Source organism: Xenopus tropicalis, chromosome 9, assembly GCF_000004195.4.
Source record: "Xenopus tropicalis strain Nigerian chromosome 9, UCB_Xtro_10.0, whole genome shotgun sequence".
NCBI lineage: Eukaryota > Metazoa > Chordata > Amphibia > Anura > Pipidae > Xenopus > Xenopus tropicalis.
The window spans coordinates 57,540,838-57,560,737 of record NC_030685.2 but is presented as its reverse complement, the minus strand read 5'-3'; the positions used below and the strand labels follow the sequence as shown (position 1 = coordinate 57,560,737).

General features: G+C 40.7%; 1 protein-coding gene across 1 annotated transcript in view; it reads left to right on the top strand.

Moving 5' to 3' along the window:
- Positions 1–522: 522 nt before the first annotated feature.
- The window catches only part of erbb4 (erb-b2 receptor tyrosine kinase 4), a 501,591-nt gene continuing 482,213 nt past the window's right edge, over positions 523–19,900 (top strand). Inside the window, exon 1 of the mRNA XM_031892892.1 lies at positions 523–922. Coding sequence (XP_031748752.1) covers positions 829–922 — 94 coding nt within the window. The 5' untranslated portion in view covers positions 523–828. The remainder of the gene's footprint in view (positions 923–19,900) is intronic.

Here is a 19,900-nt window from a genome sequence, read left to right as displayed (position 1 = left end):
CCTGTAAATATTGGCTAAAATGTTAAGTCTCAATGAACTACTAGATTTTCGCGTTCAGCAACGTCTGTAGGAGCTGCCACACTGCGCTTCTAAACGCTGCAGACATTCCGGGACTGAAACAGTTTACCAGAGGCCAATGGGTTATGACAATAAATGGTTACAATAAATACCGAATCCCATATAATCCATTTCCCTTCTTTTACTCAACACGCTCCTGCATTTGTCCCTAAATAGCCCCTTTTAATTATAATCTCCCACCCACCGCACCCTTTCCCCAGTCTCCCCATGCCAAGTGCCCAGCTGCCCCAGCACACGCCGCAGCCGACCACCAGGTCCAACTTCCCCCTCCTTCTCCCATTGGCATGTGCCGTCCTTACTGCGACCAGCGGCAGCGACAGGTGCACAGTGGATTTCAAGTTCAGTGGGAGCGCTTTAACCAATCAGTTGCTCTGACTGGGTGAGTGGGCGGTATCAGTAGCTGCTGTGGGCGTGGCTAGTGTGGCAGCTCTCCGCTGTCCGTGTCGCTTCCCATAAGATTGTATGGAGCCAGGCGGCTCGCACTGTGCAGCGCTGACACACTCAGGAACCGAGAGCAGCAGCGCCAACCCCGGGACTTATCTGTGTAAAGTGAGAGCAGGGAAAGCGGCAGTGCCAGCGGGAATACACTGGGCAAGGAGGGCACAGCTGGCTGGACATAACTTTCCTTTTACTCTGGGGGGGCGGCACCAAGCGCCCGTCTCTTGCCCCCAAGAGATCCGGTGAGGTTTTGGAGGGAATGCTATGCCAGTGGGACATGTGAGTTTGGAGAGTATTTGAGGTTTCATCACCATGAGGATGTGTTCAGCTGGGAGACTTCAGTGCTCAGTATGGCTGAGTGTGCTGTGGGCACTGGGCACCCTACAAGCAGCTTGTGGCCAGTCAGGTAAGTGCCATTGGGCAGAACAAGCTATTACACAAGAGAAGTGCATTGGAATAGTGGAATAACTAGCTGGTCAGTAGTAACTGATACACAAAATCCAAGTGTTTCATACAACCAAACATCACCATTGATCCATCACTTTGTTACCCAAGTCTTCCAAACCACATTCTCTGCCCAATTTAACACCCCCCATTCTTTCAAGCTGCCTCTGCCAGTTTTGTGCCAACAAACCCCCAACCAACTCTCACCCCTTTAACCTGCCTGTGCCAAATGAGTCAGCCCCCTCCCCCTAATGTCCCCCTAGGAGCCCTATCAGCCCCTCAGTCCCCTCCTTTAAATTTTACCTGTTGCCTTCTTATTTTTTAACCCTTTATCTGATAGATGAAACCCTTTACAATTACTGTGTAAGGGCATGATGGATTTTAATTTTCTTGAGTGTATCCCTCTAATTACCAGTCTAATGTGGCACTTGTAGCCTTCATGCTCTGCTAGTCTGCCAAGCCATTCAGTGCTGTGCAGTGCGGGTCCCTGTGTCTGGACCTTGAGGAGTTGAGATAATAGACACTTGACTCTGCTCACCTCTGTTCATACTCTTTTTCCATTATGCTTCCTACACTATATTACACCCATAATCACTTTAGTGTGTGTGTCTGGAGTGAGGGGTAAAACTGAAGTCTATACCATAGACAGTTATCCCTTCACCCTGCGAGAGGAACGTTGCTGCCAGCTCCCTCTAAAAGTGTATATGCACATTCCCAAAGCATTTTAGTGTAACTGCCCAAAAACGCTCAGCTTGGATTTTCTATCAATTACTATTTAGTGACAGGTTTTGGGGGGCAACTGTGGATTTGCTTGATTTAACTCAGCAGTCTGCATCACTCTCTTGAACGGCAACTTTCGGCAGTGGCTGTTGGAATTGTGGGATTTGTAGTTTATTGATATTTGGATGCTTGTGATATAACCTCAGGCTTTGATCAGTTCATTTCCAGCATCCTAAACGTTTTCTAGTCCTCGATCACTTCAGGTTTATTGTATACATATTTTGTATAAACAAGTCCCTGATCTCAAAGTAAGAGGAGGATTCAGGGGTGCCAGTTATAAACACCTCTTGGTACCCCACATGTATCGTCAGTGCTTGGGGTTTGGAGTTAAACCCACAAAATCTCAGTCTGCCTGGTTGCAGTGAATGGGCAGCCTGTGCCAGTGCAGCACTTTGTATAAATCTCACACCGTTATAAAAGGACTGCATTGTCATGAAACTATTTGCTTAACCCCTTGCATGGTAGGAGATGAAAGCAAGACAAACCAGCGTGCAGGCGTAGCACTGGAACCCTAGTGCTGCTCAGAGTTGGGGGGTAGAGACACCAATGAATAGGGGCTGGTGTTCCTGGGGTTAATTAATGCTTGATTCCCGCTACACAGTGTGGCTATGTCCCATGAAGCAGGTGGGCAGCACTGTTTATCGGAGAGTGATGACAGACTGCTCTGTATTACAGACTGCTATTCATCTCTCTTCCTTGTCTCTTTGTCTGCATATCATTTTCTCCACTTCTGGTCATGCCTGTTTGACTGGCTCACAAGACTTCTCACTTGTGTGTGTTGGAATGGTTTCACAGGCAGCAGGTGCAGCGGCGTGCGGGGGGCTGATTTCTTCCCTTGTCTGTTCTGCCTTTCAGCATTTGTAGGTAGAAATAACCAGGCAATTACAAATCCTTAGCTGCTCGGTGACTGAGATATATCAGCGTGTAGTAATACCGTCTCTCCAACTGTGCATCAGGCGTGACTTTGTCTTACTTTCGTACACACGCGCACACACAAACTTATTTGTCCCTCATATATGAAAGCTTTAGTCTTTGTCAATAAAAATAACTATATTGACACTGTGAGGGTTGTCCCATTGTAAGGCAGCTGTCAATCCTGTTGTAAGGGTGAAGTCGCATTGTGAGCCTTTGCACGCTTGTGCTGTAAAAGAATGAAAGAATAGGGGGGGGGGGTATTTTCTTTAGTTAAGGTTTGCCTCCTGCGACCTTCTGCAGCCTGGTAACACTCCTGTGCTGGCTAGGAACCCACATCCAACTGCCATTGGCCTCTTTCCCTGTAACCTCCTCTGTTTATTTACACTAGAGCTGGCCTGATAACTCACACTAGTTTATGTTCATTTAATGAGATATGTAGTGTGTACACACAGTTTTACAGATACTGTGTACTTGGAGAGATGTTGATCCTCAAATCTAATGCTACCCTGAGTCTGCAGGTGCTATTTTGCCCTAGTGCTTGGAGGCTTCTGTTTTTATTTATTTTTTTTAATAATCTTTCCTATCCCCACTTAAACACAATGACAAATTAAGAATGATGTTTTTTAGGTCTGATGCTCTTTCAATAGATTTTTGTTCCCCCCCCCAATTCTATTCTTTAGCATTTTGTTCTCTTATAGAGATATTTGGAGCCTGTAATCTTAAGGGTTATGTGTCTGGTCCTTGTCCAACATTTGTCATCTTCACCCATGACCTTATCATTTCCTTCTTCATTGGTGACCTTAAGTGTTCTTTTCAAGCCCTTTCCTTTTGTTCAGACCTTAATCAAAAGGAATTTCTGATGTGCCCTGTTTTATAACCTTGGAATTCTGGGGTTTGGAGTCAGTAGGGCAGTTTATTTAATCACCATTTGCTACCCACAGTGTTCTTGGTATATATATGCTAGATGATTTTTTTCTCTGCACATATCCATAGTTATTTGAGGTGGGATTTGTTGATTTCAATAACTCCAAGACATTTTTCTACTTGAAAATGATAATAATGTTTAGAATAGTTGGAGGCCAATTCCTCCCTTAAACGATTGCAGCTTTAGCAGAAAGGCAGCTGGCAGGATAAATATGTTATACAGTATGTGCATTTACTAAAACCCACCAATCCTACCCTTTGTTTTGCAAATACTGAGTATGATTAGACACTAGCACAGCTTGCATTACTAAAGACAAGTATTCTGGGAGGAATACAAGGTATTAGTAATGGGGACACTCCCTCTCTTTAACACTTGCAGTGCCAGAGCCCTGGATCCTACTTGTATGGTCAATCAATGTAATCATGTCGGTAAACAAAATATATTCCCATTGACTCACAGACAGTTGAATGCTGACATCTCTGATGGCCAATTGGAATGTCTGTAAGGCTTGTCCTAGAGAATTCTTTCATGCCGTTTGCAGGACATAAGAAAATAATGTGTTCCCTGCCACTGTTTGCTGTTTCCCCTGCTGCAGCTTATTGCTAAAGAGCATACAAATCAGTAAGATAGGTCCAGCTTTATTTCTATATACTGTTGCTTATTAATACATATTATGCTTAATTTTCCTTTTTATAACATATTTCTAGAAAAATCAATAATATCATAAAGCAGATTATTAAAACTGTCTCTGTGCTATGTATTCTACACCTGTACCATGCTGCCTCTACATGTGGCGTTATGCATAGATACATACATTCATATAGAGTAGTATGCCTTATAAATCCTTATTGACCCCAGGTAAATTATTAGCTCTTTATGATGAGTTTAACACAATCTCCTTCACTTCGTGTATAATGATTAACATGTGTCAAAAGGGAGATCATAATACAGACTCACACCTAACCACATATCTTGTAACACTTTCTACTTAATCACTTTTACTTGAGCAAACCGGAAACACATACATATACAAATATTATATTAACAGTAAAAAAATCTGATTTGGTGATGCATTGTAATAAATTCAGCCAGTTTAACAGTTTGAAACACAATAACTTTATACAAATACTCCTTTATTGTGTGTTTATATACATATACCAACATTTAGCTGTAGTGGCTTCAGGACAAATACAAATGTGAATAGAATCTTCTGAATGCTTAGTGATTCCCCCCCTCCTCAATTTTTGTTTTTGCAATTTTATATACTATGTGTAAAGCAAATGTGTTTATTTACTGTGTCTATCAGTGTTTGTGGTGTATTGCCGTATTACCAGTTAAGCGAAAAATCATGTTAGTTTCTTTTCTCTGGCACAAAGACCCAAGCAAACTGGAAAATTTACTGCTAAAAATACACATGCTTTTATGTTGGTTCATTATTAGGCAGTCGGAGATTACACAGCCAGATAATAATATACTTTTGTCATCACACGCGCCAGACTTTTGCACTTGCAACGCTACAGGCTCTTTGTTTAAAAGAAAAAAAAATATGTAAATGCTGGAATTGTATTAAACAATACATTTTGCCAAACAAATTAAAAAAAATTAAATTACATTTTTTGAATAAAAATATTAGGGTAAAGAAAAGAAAAAAAAAAAACGTTCTGATCTCACAAACAGTAATGATGATTGAAGTCGCACAAACTGTCAGCTTGAAGTAGACAGTTAGATTTTACAAGGGTCAGTAATCATAGTTAATCATGCTTTGGGTGGGTAACCCTGCGGTGCTCTCAAACACACCACAGGCCGCTTAGCAGGCTGGTGTAAAGAGTTTGTTTTGGTCCAAATGAGAAATTAAGTGCAGATAAGTAAACCAGGCTGCCAGAGGGCGACAAGATGTTGAGTGAATTGCTTTTAGATGAAACAAATTAAGGAACGAAGAAAGACAATCTGCTTCTTGCATTAATAGACACGCTCCATGTTCCGGGGAAATGACATATTTTTTGAGATGCTAATTTTATTAAGAGAGAGGGCCGAATTCACCTTATATCTCCCTGTGTACAGAGGGGAAGATGAAAATAAACTCTGAAGTTTTCTGCAAATTACTGCTCTTTATTGGGAACAGCAGTGGAGCGTAAAAGAAGGAACAGTTCGGAAATCATTAACCTTGTTACCACCAGAGGGGTCTGCAGAGTAATAAGGGTACAGGGCCCATTCCATGAATATAAGCATTTTAATCATCACAGTGTTTATTTAGCCAAATCTCCTGTGCTGTGCTTTTTAATAATGGACTATAGCTGCATATTTGTTTCTTTTAAAATATGTATTTATATAAGTTTTTCATTTGTTTTCTTGGTTGCCACTGAAATCTGAAACATTCTTTTGTATTACAATAAAGTAAACTACCCTTGTTTGTTTTTGCTGGGCATGCTCACCATGTCACAACACAGCTTATTTTTGTAGACTTTGTTACCAGATGCAATTTAAGTCAATTTATCGCTGTGACATTTAAAATCAGTTTCTTTGTATTTTTCAAGAGTATTTGCTTTAAAAATTGGCTTTCAGTACCGAGAAGTGCAGTTTTCTGTCCTCGCTTTATGCAGACGTCATGACATTTTTGTGGGCATTTAGCCTAGTAGGAAGTAATGGAACGACTGGAAGTGCAAACATGATGCACCTTTGAAGAGACATTTTGCAGGGAAAAAAACATTACCGTACAGCTTCAGACTGAGATTTAAAATAGGCCCTGGCATTTCAAGTACACAGAGGCCCAAAGAGCTCACAAAGGCTTAATAAAAATTGTCTGTCTACGTCTATGGCTTACAGCAGCCCTTTTGCATTTGCCAGAATGTACAGTTTGTCAGCCCAGGCATGCTAACATATTTATAAATGTTCTAACCATGGAAACCTATGTGATACTATTCAGGGTAGAGAATTCCAATCCTGTGGATCTTTAGTCCCCCAAAAGAGTGTAGGGTATGCAAACAAAATCTCACGTCCATTATTTCCAGTCTCCTATAATTACAGGTGGTTTAGAAGGCTGTTGTGCTGATAACTGGTGCAAGTCATCCTAAATGGCAGTGCCAAGGAGGAAAGCAGTGAAGGATAATCAACCTTTCTCTTTTGTCGCTGTTCAGTAACTGGCCAGTCTGTATGGCAGCCTCATGTATTTGTGTAATATATGTGTAAATCCAGAATAAATATGCTACTATTAGAAGGACTGGGGAAAGTTCAACATAATAAATTAATGAACAGAGGCATACATAAATAAAGATATACATATATTACCCCAAGGGCTTGCATTCTATATGGATTGTGCAGGCGGTTTGGCCAGTGCTATCCTACCTGCAATTGTTTGTTAATGTGATCACAGTTCATAGGTAGGCCACCCATGTCCCCCAAGCCATCAGATGCTCAGGATCTTTTATCTAAAGATATATGTCATTGCTTATTCTTGTGTGAAGAATTCCCTACAAACAACACTGTAGTCGAGGTTCCCATGGATTGAATTCAAGACCCTCAGGGTTAAATAAATTATACATGAATTACATCTGGTCTTTGTTTGAAGAACATGAAATAAATGTGCAGTTGATTGTTCTCTACTTCATGGATGAAATACAAAGTTAAAGGCAGTCACTTTGGCTAAAAGGGCTTGACTAAGGCTGGCAAGGAGCCCCATAAGAGACTGGCCTCCAACCTACAAGTGCAGCCATACTATAATCTTACACAAATGGAAACAAAACAAAATACTGCATTTTGACACTGAGCTATTTAATTTGTAAAAATGAGAATTGTCAGTACTTTTTTTTTGTTCTCAGTAACCCTCCTTTATTTCAAAATGTTATGTTCCACTTGGCTGTCTAGGTTGCTATAACTTAAATAAGGGAATATGGCATAAGAATTTTGTAGCCACACAGCCAAGGGACAGACTTTCAGGATGCCCCCCTCTCTGCATTCCAAAGCACTACCGTCACATTGTTATCAAAGAGTTGCATGTTGCCCCTCACATTTTCAAGCACAGCATGCATAGACCAGCATGGTCCCACATTCAGCCCCCTGTTTTTTATTCACGACAGAGACCTCTCTCTCAATCCGTTGCTACATTCCCCCATCGGAGGCTTTTATATCCCTCTCTCCATTGCCCCCCTTTCCCTGCTAATTCTCTAAAAAAATTCTCTTGATACAATGCATTTGCCAAAGGATGGGTGTCTTTTTTACATCATAGTGGCTAATAATGGGCTTCCTTCTTGAGACAAGCTTTTAATTATATATTTGACCAGTAAGTTTTTGAGGGAGGAATGTAAAGACCCCATGAGCCTAAATTATGTGCTGTGTGCTTTGCACAGTTGTTCATTGACCATGCATATTTATTACTGTTACACTGTCTCAGTATAATGTGCTTATGTGTAGTGTAGATCAGGGGTCCCCAACCGCCGGGCCGTGGGCAGCTTTCAAGTGGGCCGCCTCTGTTCCTCCCTGCAGTAAAAATGGAGGCGGCGCACATAAAAAGGCACAATATGATGCTCTGTGCGTTCAAAGTTACGCGTCGCGCATATAAAGACACGCATGGAGGCACAGATAAAAGGTGCGCATGAACATGTGAATGAACGCCATGCGCATGCGCACCCCCCCTCTCCCCCGCCAATCCGTGGAAAAAATGTTCGGCTTGCAACAGGTCCGTGGTGAAAAAAAGGTTGGGGACCCCTGGTGTAGATGAATGTAGAGAAGTGCAGATCACTGAAGTATGAGAGGCAGAGACCAATATGTCCAGTGCATAAAATGCATGTTCCTTTTAGAGAAACATGATCCCTAAAGATATTTCTGTATTTGTCACTGCATTATGGCTCTGGACGATCAGGATTCAATACCTAAATAGCCTGTTGCATTAAGAACTTATCATAAATGGTAACCATTACAGGGCAGGGACACAAATATTTTAGTTTTAATATTTAATATTTTAGCCACTTTTAGATACAACTAAATTAGATCATACCCCATAGAGATACATGGGAATTCATCACTTTATATGGAAAAGCTATAGCAAGTAAGGCTTTTGCAGTTATTGTAGGTTTGCCACTTGATGGATCTTCTTTTCCATAGGAGAATACAAAGAAAATACTCGATACACCTATCCTACATCAGCACAGAGCAGCACAAGGTGTCTCCCACCCATAAATACTTAAGCAAAGCAAGAAATAGATTTTGTGCGTTCTCTGTCTAGATTAAAATATAACTTTTACTTATAAATGTAAAATAAAAGTTATATTTTAATCTAGACAGAGAATGCACAAAATCTATTTCTTGCTTTGCTTCTTCTTTTCCATGGCCTGAATCAGAACAGTGCCACCAGCTGGTGGGTTGTGCAGCAGACAAGGCCTATAGCATAGGGAAAACTCTGTTGAGGCACTACATTATTTATGTTTCTTTTAAATCCTTTGCTGTTACATTTAGGGTCTACTCCTGTTTTCAATCAACAGGTGATATATAAGAATAAGAATTAATAAGAGAATAATTAAGAATTCTTATAAAAATAAGAATGCTTCTCCCAGCATCCCCTAGAGCAGGCTAATGTCTTATACGGGTACCTGTAGTTAAGAGAATTGCTGGGCTAATGGGAATGGAATATATGTTTATACTGTATTTCCTGGTTTAATGCTCAGCTACTAGGATGGATTTGTTGAATTGGATGAATTCTTCTAATGAAATGAATAATTATGGCTTATTCCCTGAAATGTTTTTTCCCTCTTGTTCTGACTGGTCTAATTTGATCTGTATCGAGCTGACCTTTTGATGGGTGTCAGTCTGTTCTAGTTTGAACAATTTATTTTCCCAGTGGAGGCTACTCTCACTTTCCATAAACTGCAGCCTGCCTTGCCACTCTGGTCACTATCTCTGCTGACTCCAAAATGACATTTATATCTCTTATAAACAGTTAATATTTCTGTTCCAGAGTTTTCCGAGGAAGTTTACATAACAGGTTGTACTCTGTGTAGAGATGCTAGCACGTGTGCTGGAATAGGACAATTTAGAGACTGGGTGGTACACAAAATCTGGAACACTAAGCAGCCAGCCATTCAATTCAGGGCCACCCAGTTTGGACCCAGAGGCACTCCTTAGTATTACAGGGCAAGAATAGTGAATTGATGAAACCCCTGTGTTATCACTGTGGGGAATTACTTATTATGATGAGCAGGTTGAAAAAAAAATACAATCTGAACCTTAACCCACCTGTTTCCAACAGCAGTGCAGTGTTATATTTTTTTTGACTTCAATAACTGCAAAATGGTACAATGGCCTTGATATTGCAGCAGCTGCGCTGTAGCAAATAAGAACCCCTCTGGAGCCATGGGGAGGACTCTGGCATAGTTTTTGAAATTGTGTTTTTTTTAATCACAGGAGTATGCAGGAGTATTTCCCTTTTGTATCAATTTGTAATTCATCTTCCTATAATGGTCTACTCCCATTTGTCTTCACTGCAAGCGTATCAGTGGAATATAAACTAGTGCTCATTAAGTTAATAAAAAAATATTTCTCATTTTCTGTGATATTTACTTCTAATAAGTGTAACCATGTTTTTACATAACAAGGTCACTAAGGCATTCCCAGTGCCCAGGGGCAATAATATTTTGCTAAACTGAGTAGCCTACTTCAGGTTTTCAAGCACACATTTGACATCAACATGTCAAAGCAACAACCATCTGCTGCATTAAACAGTGTTTAAAAGGAAGATACTGTATGCCTAGTTTTCTGCCATATATTTTGCCTTAAATAGATGTTTGGTGTGACCTTAGGGCTCAGGCACACTGTGAGATAGTCGCCCGCGAACAGGGAGGTTTGTCGTGGGCGACTTTTCCCCCCGTGTGTCATAGCCCTTAATGTGTGAACCAAACATACCCAGCATATTAAGATTTGTATCTATGTTTGGAAGCTACTACTTGCCTTGGTAGAGATACTTTTTATTTTTTACTAGAGCAACTCATGCGCATGAGGTCTAGTACACCATTCATACAAAACCTACCCTCCTATCCGTGATATAGTCCTTTTTGCTCTCGAAATCCTCTGTATTAGAGCCCCCATCCACTCTCTTCCTTTGTAGAGCTACACCATCTTCCGTGGTTGACTGAGTGGGTAAATGTCAGTTCCTGAGATGTATTTCAGAAGAAGTATAAAATGCATTGATCCAGAACAGGCTCCCAAGGCCAATCGCTCCTTAGCAGGTCCCTGTATTTCCCCAAGGTATGATGCTATGTCCCTGGCAGTCGACAGAAAAAAAAGAAAAACGTTTATTTTTAATAAACTTTGAAGGGTTTTTGGATCTATTTTGTTTAAGGGGAAAATATTGAATGGGCTTCAGGATTGCGCATTGTGATTGAATACTGAGGCTATTATGCAGGTGTGCGCTGCAGTTTTGTGTCCCTTGATAACACTGAAGGATTCCATCATTAAATGCATAGTGGCTTATGATTTTTCCTTTTTGCAGAGTGCTTGGAGATGGAAACATATTGTATATTATGTCCGCACAGATGTTTTCCTCGGCTCCGTAACATGCAAAACTCAGGCAAATTATTATATTGTGCTGCAGTAGCAGCTTGGCTCGTAGGCTGCCATTATTACAAGCTGCGGTCTGCAGTTTAGTTCTCGGTATCTCTATACAGAAAGGTCAAGCTTGTCATTGGCTGTAATGAGGGCAAACCTGCTAATTATGCAATGTAGTTTGTCACATTGGAGATTAGGGAACTTTTTGAGAAAGTGATGAATATGTTAGGATGATGGCACACATGCCATTTTCCCTACCTGAAATCCATTCTGCCACTAATCACATCAACACTTGATAGTGCCAGTATTGGTGTTTTTTAGCTTATAGAGAAGGTGGAGAGAGCAGTTTTTAGATGCTTCTCTACTGGCTGGAAATACACTTTACACCAAAATATTGTGGTTTTATAGGTCAGAAAATAGGAGAAACAATGTCACTGACAACTTAACCTCATCTTTCTTAATTTGACAAATTATCTAAATCTCTTCATTGACACAGACTGGAGGTTTCCGCAGAATTTTTAATTAGGTTTTAAATTCCACTGTTGGCATCACATATGTCTTGCCATCCTGCCAGGCTAATGTGCAAGTATAACAATAGCAGTATTGGGGAGCTCAACCCTCTGTTAACTTACCCAAACGGGTATCAGGTGCAAATACTGGAAGAACCTCACCTTGCATGGGGGTCAATATCCAACAGCAAAAAAATCCAGTAGCACACTGAAGATGCAAATCGTGAAAAAATTGTATTTTATTTGCCCAAGTACATAAAAACAAGCAAAGAGCAAAGTTTCGGGACCCTCCGGACCCTTTCTCAAGCTTGAGAAAGGGTCCGGAGGGTCCCGAAATGTTGCTCTTTGCTTGTTTTTATGTACTTGGGCAAATAAAATACAATTTTTTCACGATTTGCATCTTCAGTGTGCTACTGGATTTTTTTGCTGTAGGCTAATGTGCAAGTATAAGACACTGTCACACGGGTCATATTTTCGGTCTGTGGATAAACACAGGCTGAGAATCCACCTCTACGCTTCATAATGATTATTGATGTGCCTACACATGAAACCATAGTGTTGGCTTGGTGCAGGTACACGGAGTGGATTTTGGTGTGGAACTGCATACATGAGTAGTTTTGCACTGAAATCTGCTCCACGTGCCTGCACCTGGGCCAACGCAATGGTTCAGGCACACAAAAAGCTTTCTGGACCATAGAGGCAGATTCTCAGTCAGTGTTTTTCTACAGGACAAGAATCCACTCCGTGTGGCAGTGCCAATAGAGATACATTTACACAGTAAAAGTGCACCTTTCTATTGATTGTACGCTTTAGATCATATCACTCTTTGAAGGACTACCTATACAAGCAATGGTGCTGATGCACAACAGTTTTATGTGAGAAAAGCTTGGAGGATACTATAGATCAGCTGGCCCCTTAATTGTAACAGGTTTTGCACCCCCTCTGACTGCTTTAAAGTAGGTGCCCCAAAGTGCCCCAAAGTATGTTTAGGACTGTTTACTCTAGATTAGGGTGTGTGCAACCACTGAATGTACATGTCAGGTTAGACAGTGGGAGATGTAGAAATTTGGCGGCCTGGGCAACAGATGCCCTCATCTTGTTGGTTTAGCCCCGTGCTTTCCCTCCTGGTGAATCCTCTTTCCCCACTCAGCTGCACACCCTATATTGGAAGTGACCCTCTTGCACTGAAATAACTACGTGGAGCTATCGCTTTCCATAGATGTCATTGTCTTGGAGTATTGGCAATGCAGTTTTATGCAGACTATGCCTCAGTTTCAAAATCACACAAATGCATTGTCCCTAAGCAACCAATTAGCGCTTGACTTTCATTTTTTAAATGTTTAGAAAATATTCTAACATGGCGCCAAACTATAGTTTCTCTTTAAATTATTTAACACAGTTGTGAATTGATGTGTGATGACATTGTAATGTATTAAAAGTTTATTCTCAAACCATTCACTAAGATTCTATCATTTTTACTGTATGAAAGAGGATCCCTGTGGGCCATATTACATATACATATCCGATCAGATATCATTTCACCCAGCCAGTTAGGGTTTCTCTGAAAACCATATACATTGTAAGAACAGAAGGGATATTCACTTCAACTAGCTACAAGTATTTTGCTACTGACCTGTCCTGATGGTAAAGAACCAACAAAAAATTCCGAAATGCCCACAGTGCACAGTTACCCTCTTGGCCCTAGTACTGCAGGTGTTAAGGGTGCGCTGTGTTTCCATTACAGAAATTTATGAAGTGTGTGTCCTGTAACAGGAGGCTGACATATATTATGCCTCCTGCGCAAACTGTTTTGATTGCTGCCTAAATTAGCATGCTGTGAGCAGAGGAGGCTAATACACACAGAAAGGCACGCATCTCATTTTGTAGCGCAGACTTGGAGCTGGAAACCTGCTATTTCATGGTCTGTCTCCGTGCTGATTCAGCATCTTGCCGCCTTGTTTACAAATGAAAAAGTTTGATGTGTATTAAATGTGAAAGACATGGTTATATCCTGCATAGAAAACTGCTAATTAGGTGATAAAGAAGGATTCAAGTTTATTAGATGGAACTAAAAGGTTTGCACTCTAATGTACTTCAAAGGGACAAATACCCTAAATATAACTTAAATATAATTGCTCAGAGTTTTCTTTTAAGCACTTTTGCCATATCCATTTCCTTAAAATATGTCACAAGCAGATAAAATTGTTAATGTCATGAATGTGTAACCAGAGTGCTCTTTGGTCTGGTCAGACAGTGTTGGACTGGCCCACCAGGATACCAGGAAAACCCCCGATGGGCCCAGGAGTCAGTGGGCCCTACTGCTCACCCAACCATTTGCCTTGTATGCCTGTACCATGATCATTCCTCAATTCTATATGAGAAGAAACTGAAGAAATGGGGGAAAGGATAGATAATAGTATGTAAAAGAAGTAATTAAGAGATTAAAGAAAGTGAGTGGACCTAAGATCTAAGGGTTTTCTGGTGGGCCCTTGGCACCCCAGTCCGACACTGTGGTCAGAACCATAAAAGCTCAGATTATTAAAGCTTCTCTGTCACCAACCCTTGGTCCTGCTCATCATGCCCTTGCCATTGCCAAGCTCTATGATGCAGCTCCACAGAGCTGGGCCCCCTTGGAACTGTGGGCCCCAGATGACCACCCTGATAGGCTTAATGGTCATCTGTCACTGTTTATTATCAACCAGATGGTTTATATGACTGGAATTTTTGTTTATAAGTGCCAGCATAATGTATAAAACAAATGTAGAAATTAGAGAATACCTATTTTGAACAGTAATGTTGAGTGTATACTTGGTTTCCTTTTCGTATCCACACTTTAGTTATATTTATTTTTAGCAAGTCTATATTAGTGTATTATAATGCCACGCTGGCCCTGGATTTGCTGTATATACGATACAAAAGATAGAGATCCTATATTGTTCTATAACAGGGTGAGAAGGCAGTATAAAATTCCATTCTCAGGGTAAGATGCAAGATGCACAACCCTATGCACAGACTCTAGGTAATGTATGTTCTATATACTGTATGTTTAAATCTTTAAACATGTTCTTTTAAATTAGGAATTGGGTTGCATAATTACTGACCATCAATGACCACATGGCCCATTGGTCTTGTATGGGACACTGCTAGGATTTACACTTTGGATTTGGACTTTTTGTCTCATCGTGTGCAGGAATTTTGTTCAATTGAATTCATACAGCAGCTCTATACAAATGATGTATTAGTCTGATAGTAAGTTGGAATGGGAGTGTTTATTTATCTTTATATAAAGTCCGTGTTGTGTATGTATCTATGTATATATCTTATTGTACTAGGGATGCTCCAACTGGTGCCCCACCTGGCTATTACATCTGATGGCCACTGTCAGTAGGAAGGTACCACTAGAACAGTACCACTTTGGAATAGATAGTACCAATCTCCCCCCCATGCATGCTAGTTTTGCATGTATAATAATTATTTCATATATAATCTTTGCGCATAACGTCACCCTCATACTTTGCTGTCTATTCAGAGGAAACTAATTAGAGGATAAAACCGTCTAAAATCTAGTGTATATTTTATAGTACAGTCTTTGAAAGGCAACAGAATGAGCACCGTTCCACAGGTACAAGAAATCTATCTAAGTTGAGATGAACCAGTCCTACTAAAAATAGAAGGTAACATTACCATAAGAGATTGTTTGGGAAGGTTTGTTGAACTGTTGAGTGAAGTAAGGGTGCAACTCTTTACATATATTAAAATTCTCATGTCCGATATACCCTGTCAGTCACCTCAGTTCTGAGCGAGCTAAAGGAGCGGTGGAGACCTATGACAGCTTCCAGCTGGGATGATTGACACACTGGGTGTTGGAAATGCAAAGAGAACCAGAATTCTTAGCATCTCATTGTATTTGCAGATATTATGAAAGTTTAATGTACGCCAGCCAAATTAACAGCAAAATCGGTGTTGACACTCAAACGTGCACATTGCAAGCAATTATCTCTGAGTTAAGCATCCGCTGTTTCCAGCTATTTTATTGAGGCTTTATTTACCAGTACCACCGGGACTGATGGCCTGCCAATTTAATTGAAATGGACAGTACGGTTGGTCCTTGTGTGTCTAGTGCTCTGGGGCTACCCTGGATTCCTTTGGAAGAAATGCCGACATTCATAGCATACACATTTATAGAAAGGCATAAAATATTTATGAATTGAGCACTGGCACTGGTGGCTAAAGCTGTCATTAGATAATGGCCCCCCAGTGTCTCATTGCCCTGAATGCTGCCTTTCATAATTCTACTCGTAGGAGACCAATAATAATAATACTTGGCTACTAGATGTGTTTACTGGTCAGCGTTACTATGTTACTATGTAAACCACTTACATTAAAAGGGCATACAAACCTCACTCAATGATAGAAAACAGAGATCTTTACATTTCTTTGTAAATGTAATTGCAGTTGAAGGTATTTTGCTGTCCCTTTCTGCACTGCTGGTTCTGCCTCTTGATACAATGTAGCAAATGGCATCCTTAAATGCTTTTTCTCAGGTCTGCTCATCAGCTGTCTAATGTAAGAACCAACATGGCAGAAAATAAAGAGGAAGGCAGATACTGCTTTCAGTAGCAGTCATTTTTACAAATAACACTACAACCATTGTAAATGAGTAATGAATGTATATTGAAAAGTTACTTACAAATACATTTTCTTTTATTAGGAAAAAATGCTTCTATCTAAAAGTTTCTATCTTCTTTAAGCTCTATTTTTTCATTTATGTTTTATATTATATTCCATTATTGTGATGTTCCCAGTACATGCTTGGTGCTGCCTTTACTAGCAGTCATTTGCACAGGTTAAACACGGGTTAATAGGCAGAATAATGTCCAGCACCCTTTTCCCATTGTGAACTGAAGACCTATGTGTTAAATAAACCTTATTTTGCAAACCCATTTTCACAATTGCACAGTAAATTGGTAGCCAATACCTGCCAATTTCTCATTCATAACATTCTGACCTGGGGCAGAGAGTGCTGCAGTGTAAAGGAGATTATTCCTATTACCGTGTGGCAAATCCATTACATTCCATTTGCAACAGGAGGAAAAGGGTAGGGAATAGAACCACTCTGCAACTGGGTGTCCCATACTGACAAGCGCAGGGATGTCCCTGTGCGTTGAATTGATTTATTGAATTTGCTGCTTGGTTTTGATGGTTAACCTGTGTCACCGTGGAAGAGGGGGCCAGTTACAGCATACTAATGGTATAAGTTTGGACAGAGTCCATGGCAGGTCTCTGTGCTTTGACCATGGTGGTGGTCTAGGGAGATAGCATTTGGTAAATAATAAGAGACAGTGGTACATTTAAATTTTTGCATTACTAAATGCAATTCAATGATAGAAAGACTAGAACATCCAGCCCAACAATGGAAACCAACAGCAGACATACCCAGATTTCTTATGTAACTAGAATTGTGCCCCATTGTTGTCTGCTCACCTTATTGCAGTATTGTACTTCTTATGCTCATGTTATGATATGGGTGTACACTGCCCCTTTAAGACAGTACAGTAGGGCTGGGGAGGAGGAACTGGTTCTATTGGGGTAAAGCACCAGCCGACAATACGCATTGTTTTATCTGTTGCAGCAGTCGATCTGACATGCAGGCACAGTACTGAGTGACAGTTTGGCGCATTAGCCCTGCACTCTAGTGACAACTGTTTTTGCTCACTTGCAGATCGGGTTCCCAGCCTGTTATCAGGCCTGTGTTCTATATAGATTATCAGGCCACTCACTACTCTATATAGATAGCACAGATCAGCCCAGTTGGAATGTAAAGTGCTTATAGCAACAAAGTTACAACCAACATGGCATACAAACCAATAGGAGATTTACTCGACAGACTCTCATGCACTGCATGTGTATGTACTGTGCCTTTTTTTGCCTGATCAGGATGATACAAGCTGTCTCTAGTACTGTGGGAAAACAACTCCCAGTATGCTGGAAACTGTTGGACTGGATGTTGTAAAATGTAGTTCAGTAAGAACTGGAGGGATACTAGTTCAACTTTATTCAGTCTTTATGCAGCTTCAACACTTGTGGCCACAGAAGGATGTTGATTCACATATATACTATATATACTCGAGTATAAGCCTAGTTTTTCAGCACCCAAAATGTGCTGAAAAAGTCACCCTCGGCTTATACTCGAGTCTGGTGCCATGGGTCCCTCTAGACTAGCACCCTCTCTCCTTTGTGTGCAAATTAGGCCCCGGCAACCAGACCCTCCAGTTGCTGATTGAGCTAAGGGAGTAGTACTCTTAAGGTTTCATTGTTGATACCATATTGTTTTTGTTGACCCTCTACTCCACTTACAGAGCTAGTTTACTGTTTTTCTTTGAAATAAATATTCAAAAACATATACCCCACTAGTGCCTCATTTAATGTAATTTTATTACATTACTGGTTAGCAGTAGCGGCTGCATTTCCCACCCTAGGCTTATACTCGAGTCAGTAAGTTTTTCTAGTTTTATTAGGTAAAATTAGGTACCTCGGCTTATAATCGGATCGGCTTATACTCGAGTATATACGGTATGTTTAATAGACAATATGGAAGCATCGGGTGCCGGCTGGCTTTGGTGCCAGCAGACCAGCAAGAAAAAGGCAGGGGAGAATGATTGTCTCATTAAGTTGTAACTGGCATATTCTGATGTATGAACACACCATTAATAAAGATATAATTAACTTTTTTTTTGGCCTATACAGATTTGGATAAACTGTGCATTATATCTATATAGCATGTCACCTCTTTAAATCTAAAATATTTTTGTGTTTTGCCAAATCAGCATCTGGCATTAGGCTCAGCGGTGATCTTCCTTCTTTCACTGGGTGCTATATTCCTGGGAATGCTGAGATGCTGGGGATTCACAGCCTGGCAGTTTGCCCTGCACTCAGCTTGTGGTTTGTTACAGTGCTTTGTTACCTGCATGTATCCTATCTGGATTCCCAGCTTGAGAGTAAAAAATAAATCATGGGTGTTCAGACTGCAGCCCCTGTGCTATAGTTACATAGTAACATAGTAACATAGTAAGTTGGGTTGAAAAAAGACATACGCCCATCAAGTTCAACCATAATGCCTATATATAACCTGCCTAACTACTAGTTGATCCAGAGGAAGGCAAAAAACCCCATCTGAAGCCTCTCTAATTTGCCACAGAGGGGAAAAAATTCCTTCCTGACTCCAAGATGGCAATCGGACCAGTCCCTGGATCAACTAGTACTAAGAGCTATCTCCCATAACCCTGTATTCCCTCACTTGCTAAGAATCCATCCAGCCCCTTCTTAAAGTTATATAATGTATCAGCCAGCACGACTGATTCGGGGAGGGAATTCCAGAACCTCACAGCTCTCACTGTAAAAAATCCTTTCCGAATGTTTAAATGGAACCTCCCTTCTTCTAAACGGAGTGGGTGCCCTCGTGTCCGTTGGAAGGACCTACTGGTAAATAAAACATTAGAAAGGTTATTATATGATCCCTTTATATATTTATACATAGTTATCATGTCACCTCTTAAGCGCCTCTTCTCCAGTGTAAACAGACCCAACTTGGCCAGTCTTTCTTCATAACTGAAACTTTCCATACCCTTTACCAGTTAAGTTGCCCTTCTCTGGACCCTCTCTAACTCAGTAATGTCCCGTTTGAGCACTGGAGACCAAAACTGAACAGCATATTCTAGATGGGGCCTTACCAGCGCTCTGTAAAGGGGAAGAATAACCCCCTCCTCCCGTGAATCTATACCCCTTTTAATACAGCTCAAAACCTTGTTTGCCCTTGCAGCTGCTGCCTGGCATTGCTTGCTACAGCCAAGTTTATTATCTACAAGGACTCCAAGGTCCTTCTCCATTATGGATTTGCCTAGTGCAGTCCCATTAAGGGTATACGGGGCTTGCATATTTTTACATCCCAGGTGCATGACCTTACATTTATCCACATTAAATCTCATCTGCCACTTAGCTGCCCAGATTGCCAGTTGGTCAAGATCCTGCTGCAGGGATGACACATCCTGGATAGAATTGACTGGTCTGCAGAGTTTTGTGTCATCTGCAAACACTGATACATTACTCATAATACCCTCCCCTAAGTCATTTATGAACAAATTAAACAAAAGTGGACCCAGTACAGAACCCTGAGGGACCCCACTGAGGACCTTACAAATGAACTATTTTACAAAGCAAACAACAATATGATTTATGTTTCTCTTGCTGGTTACAGTGTATCTAGATTGCCAGCAAGATA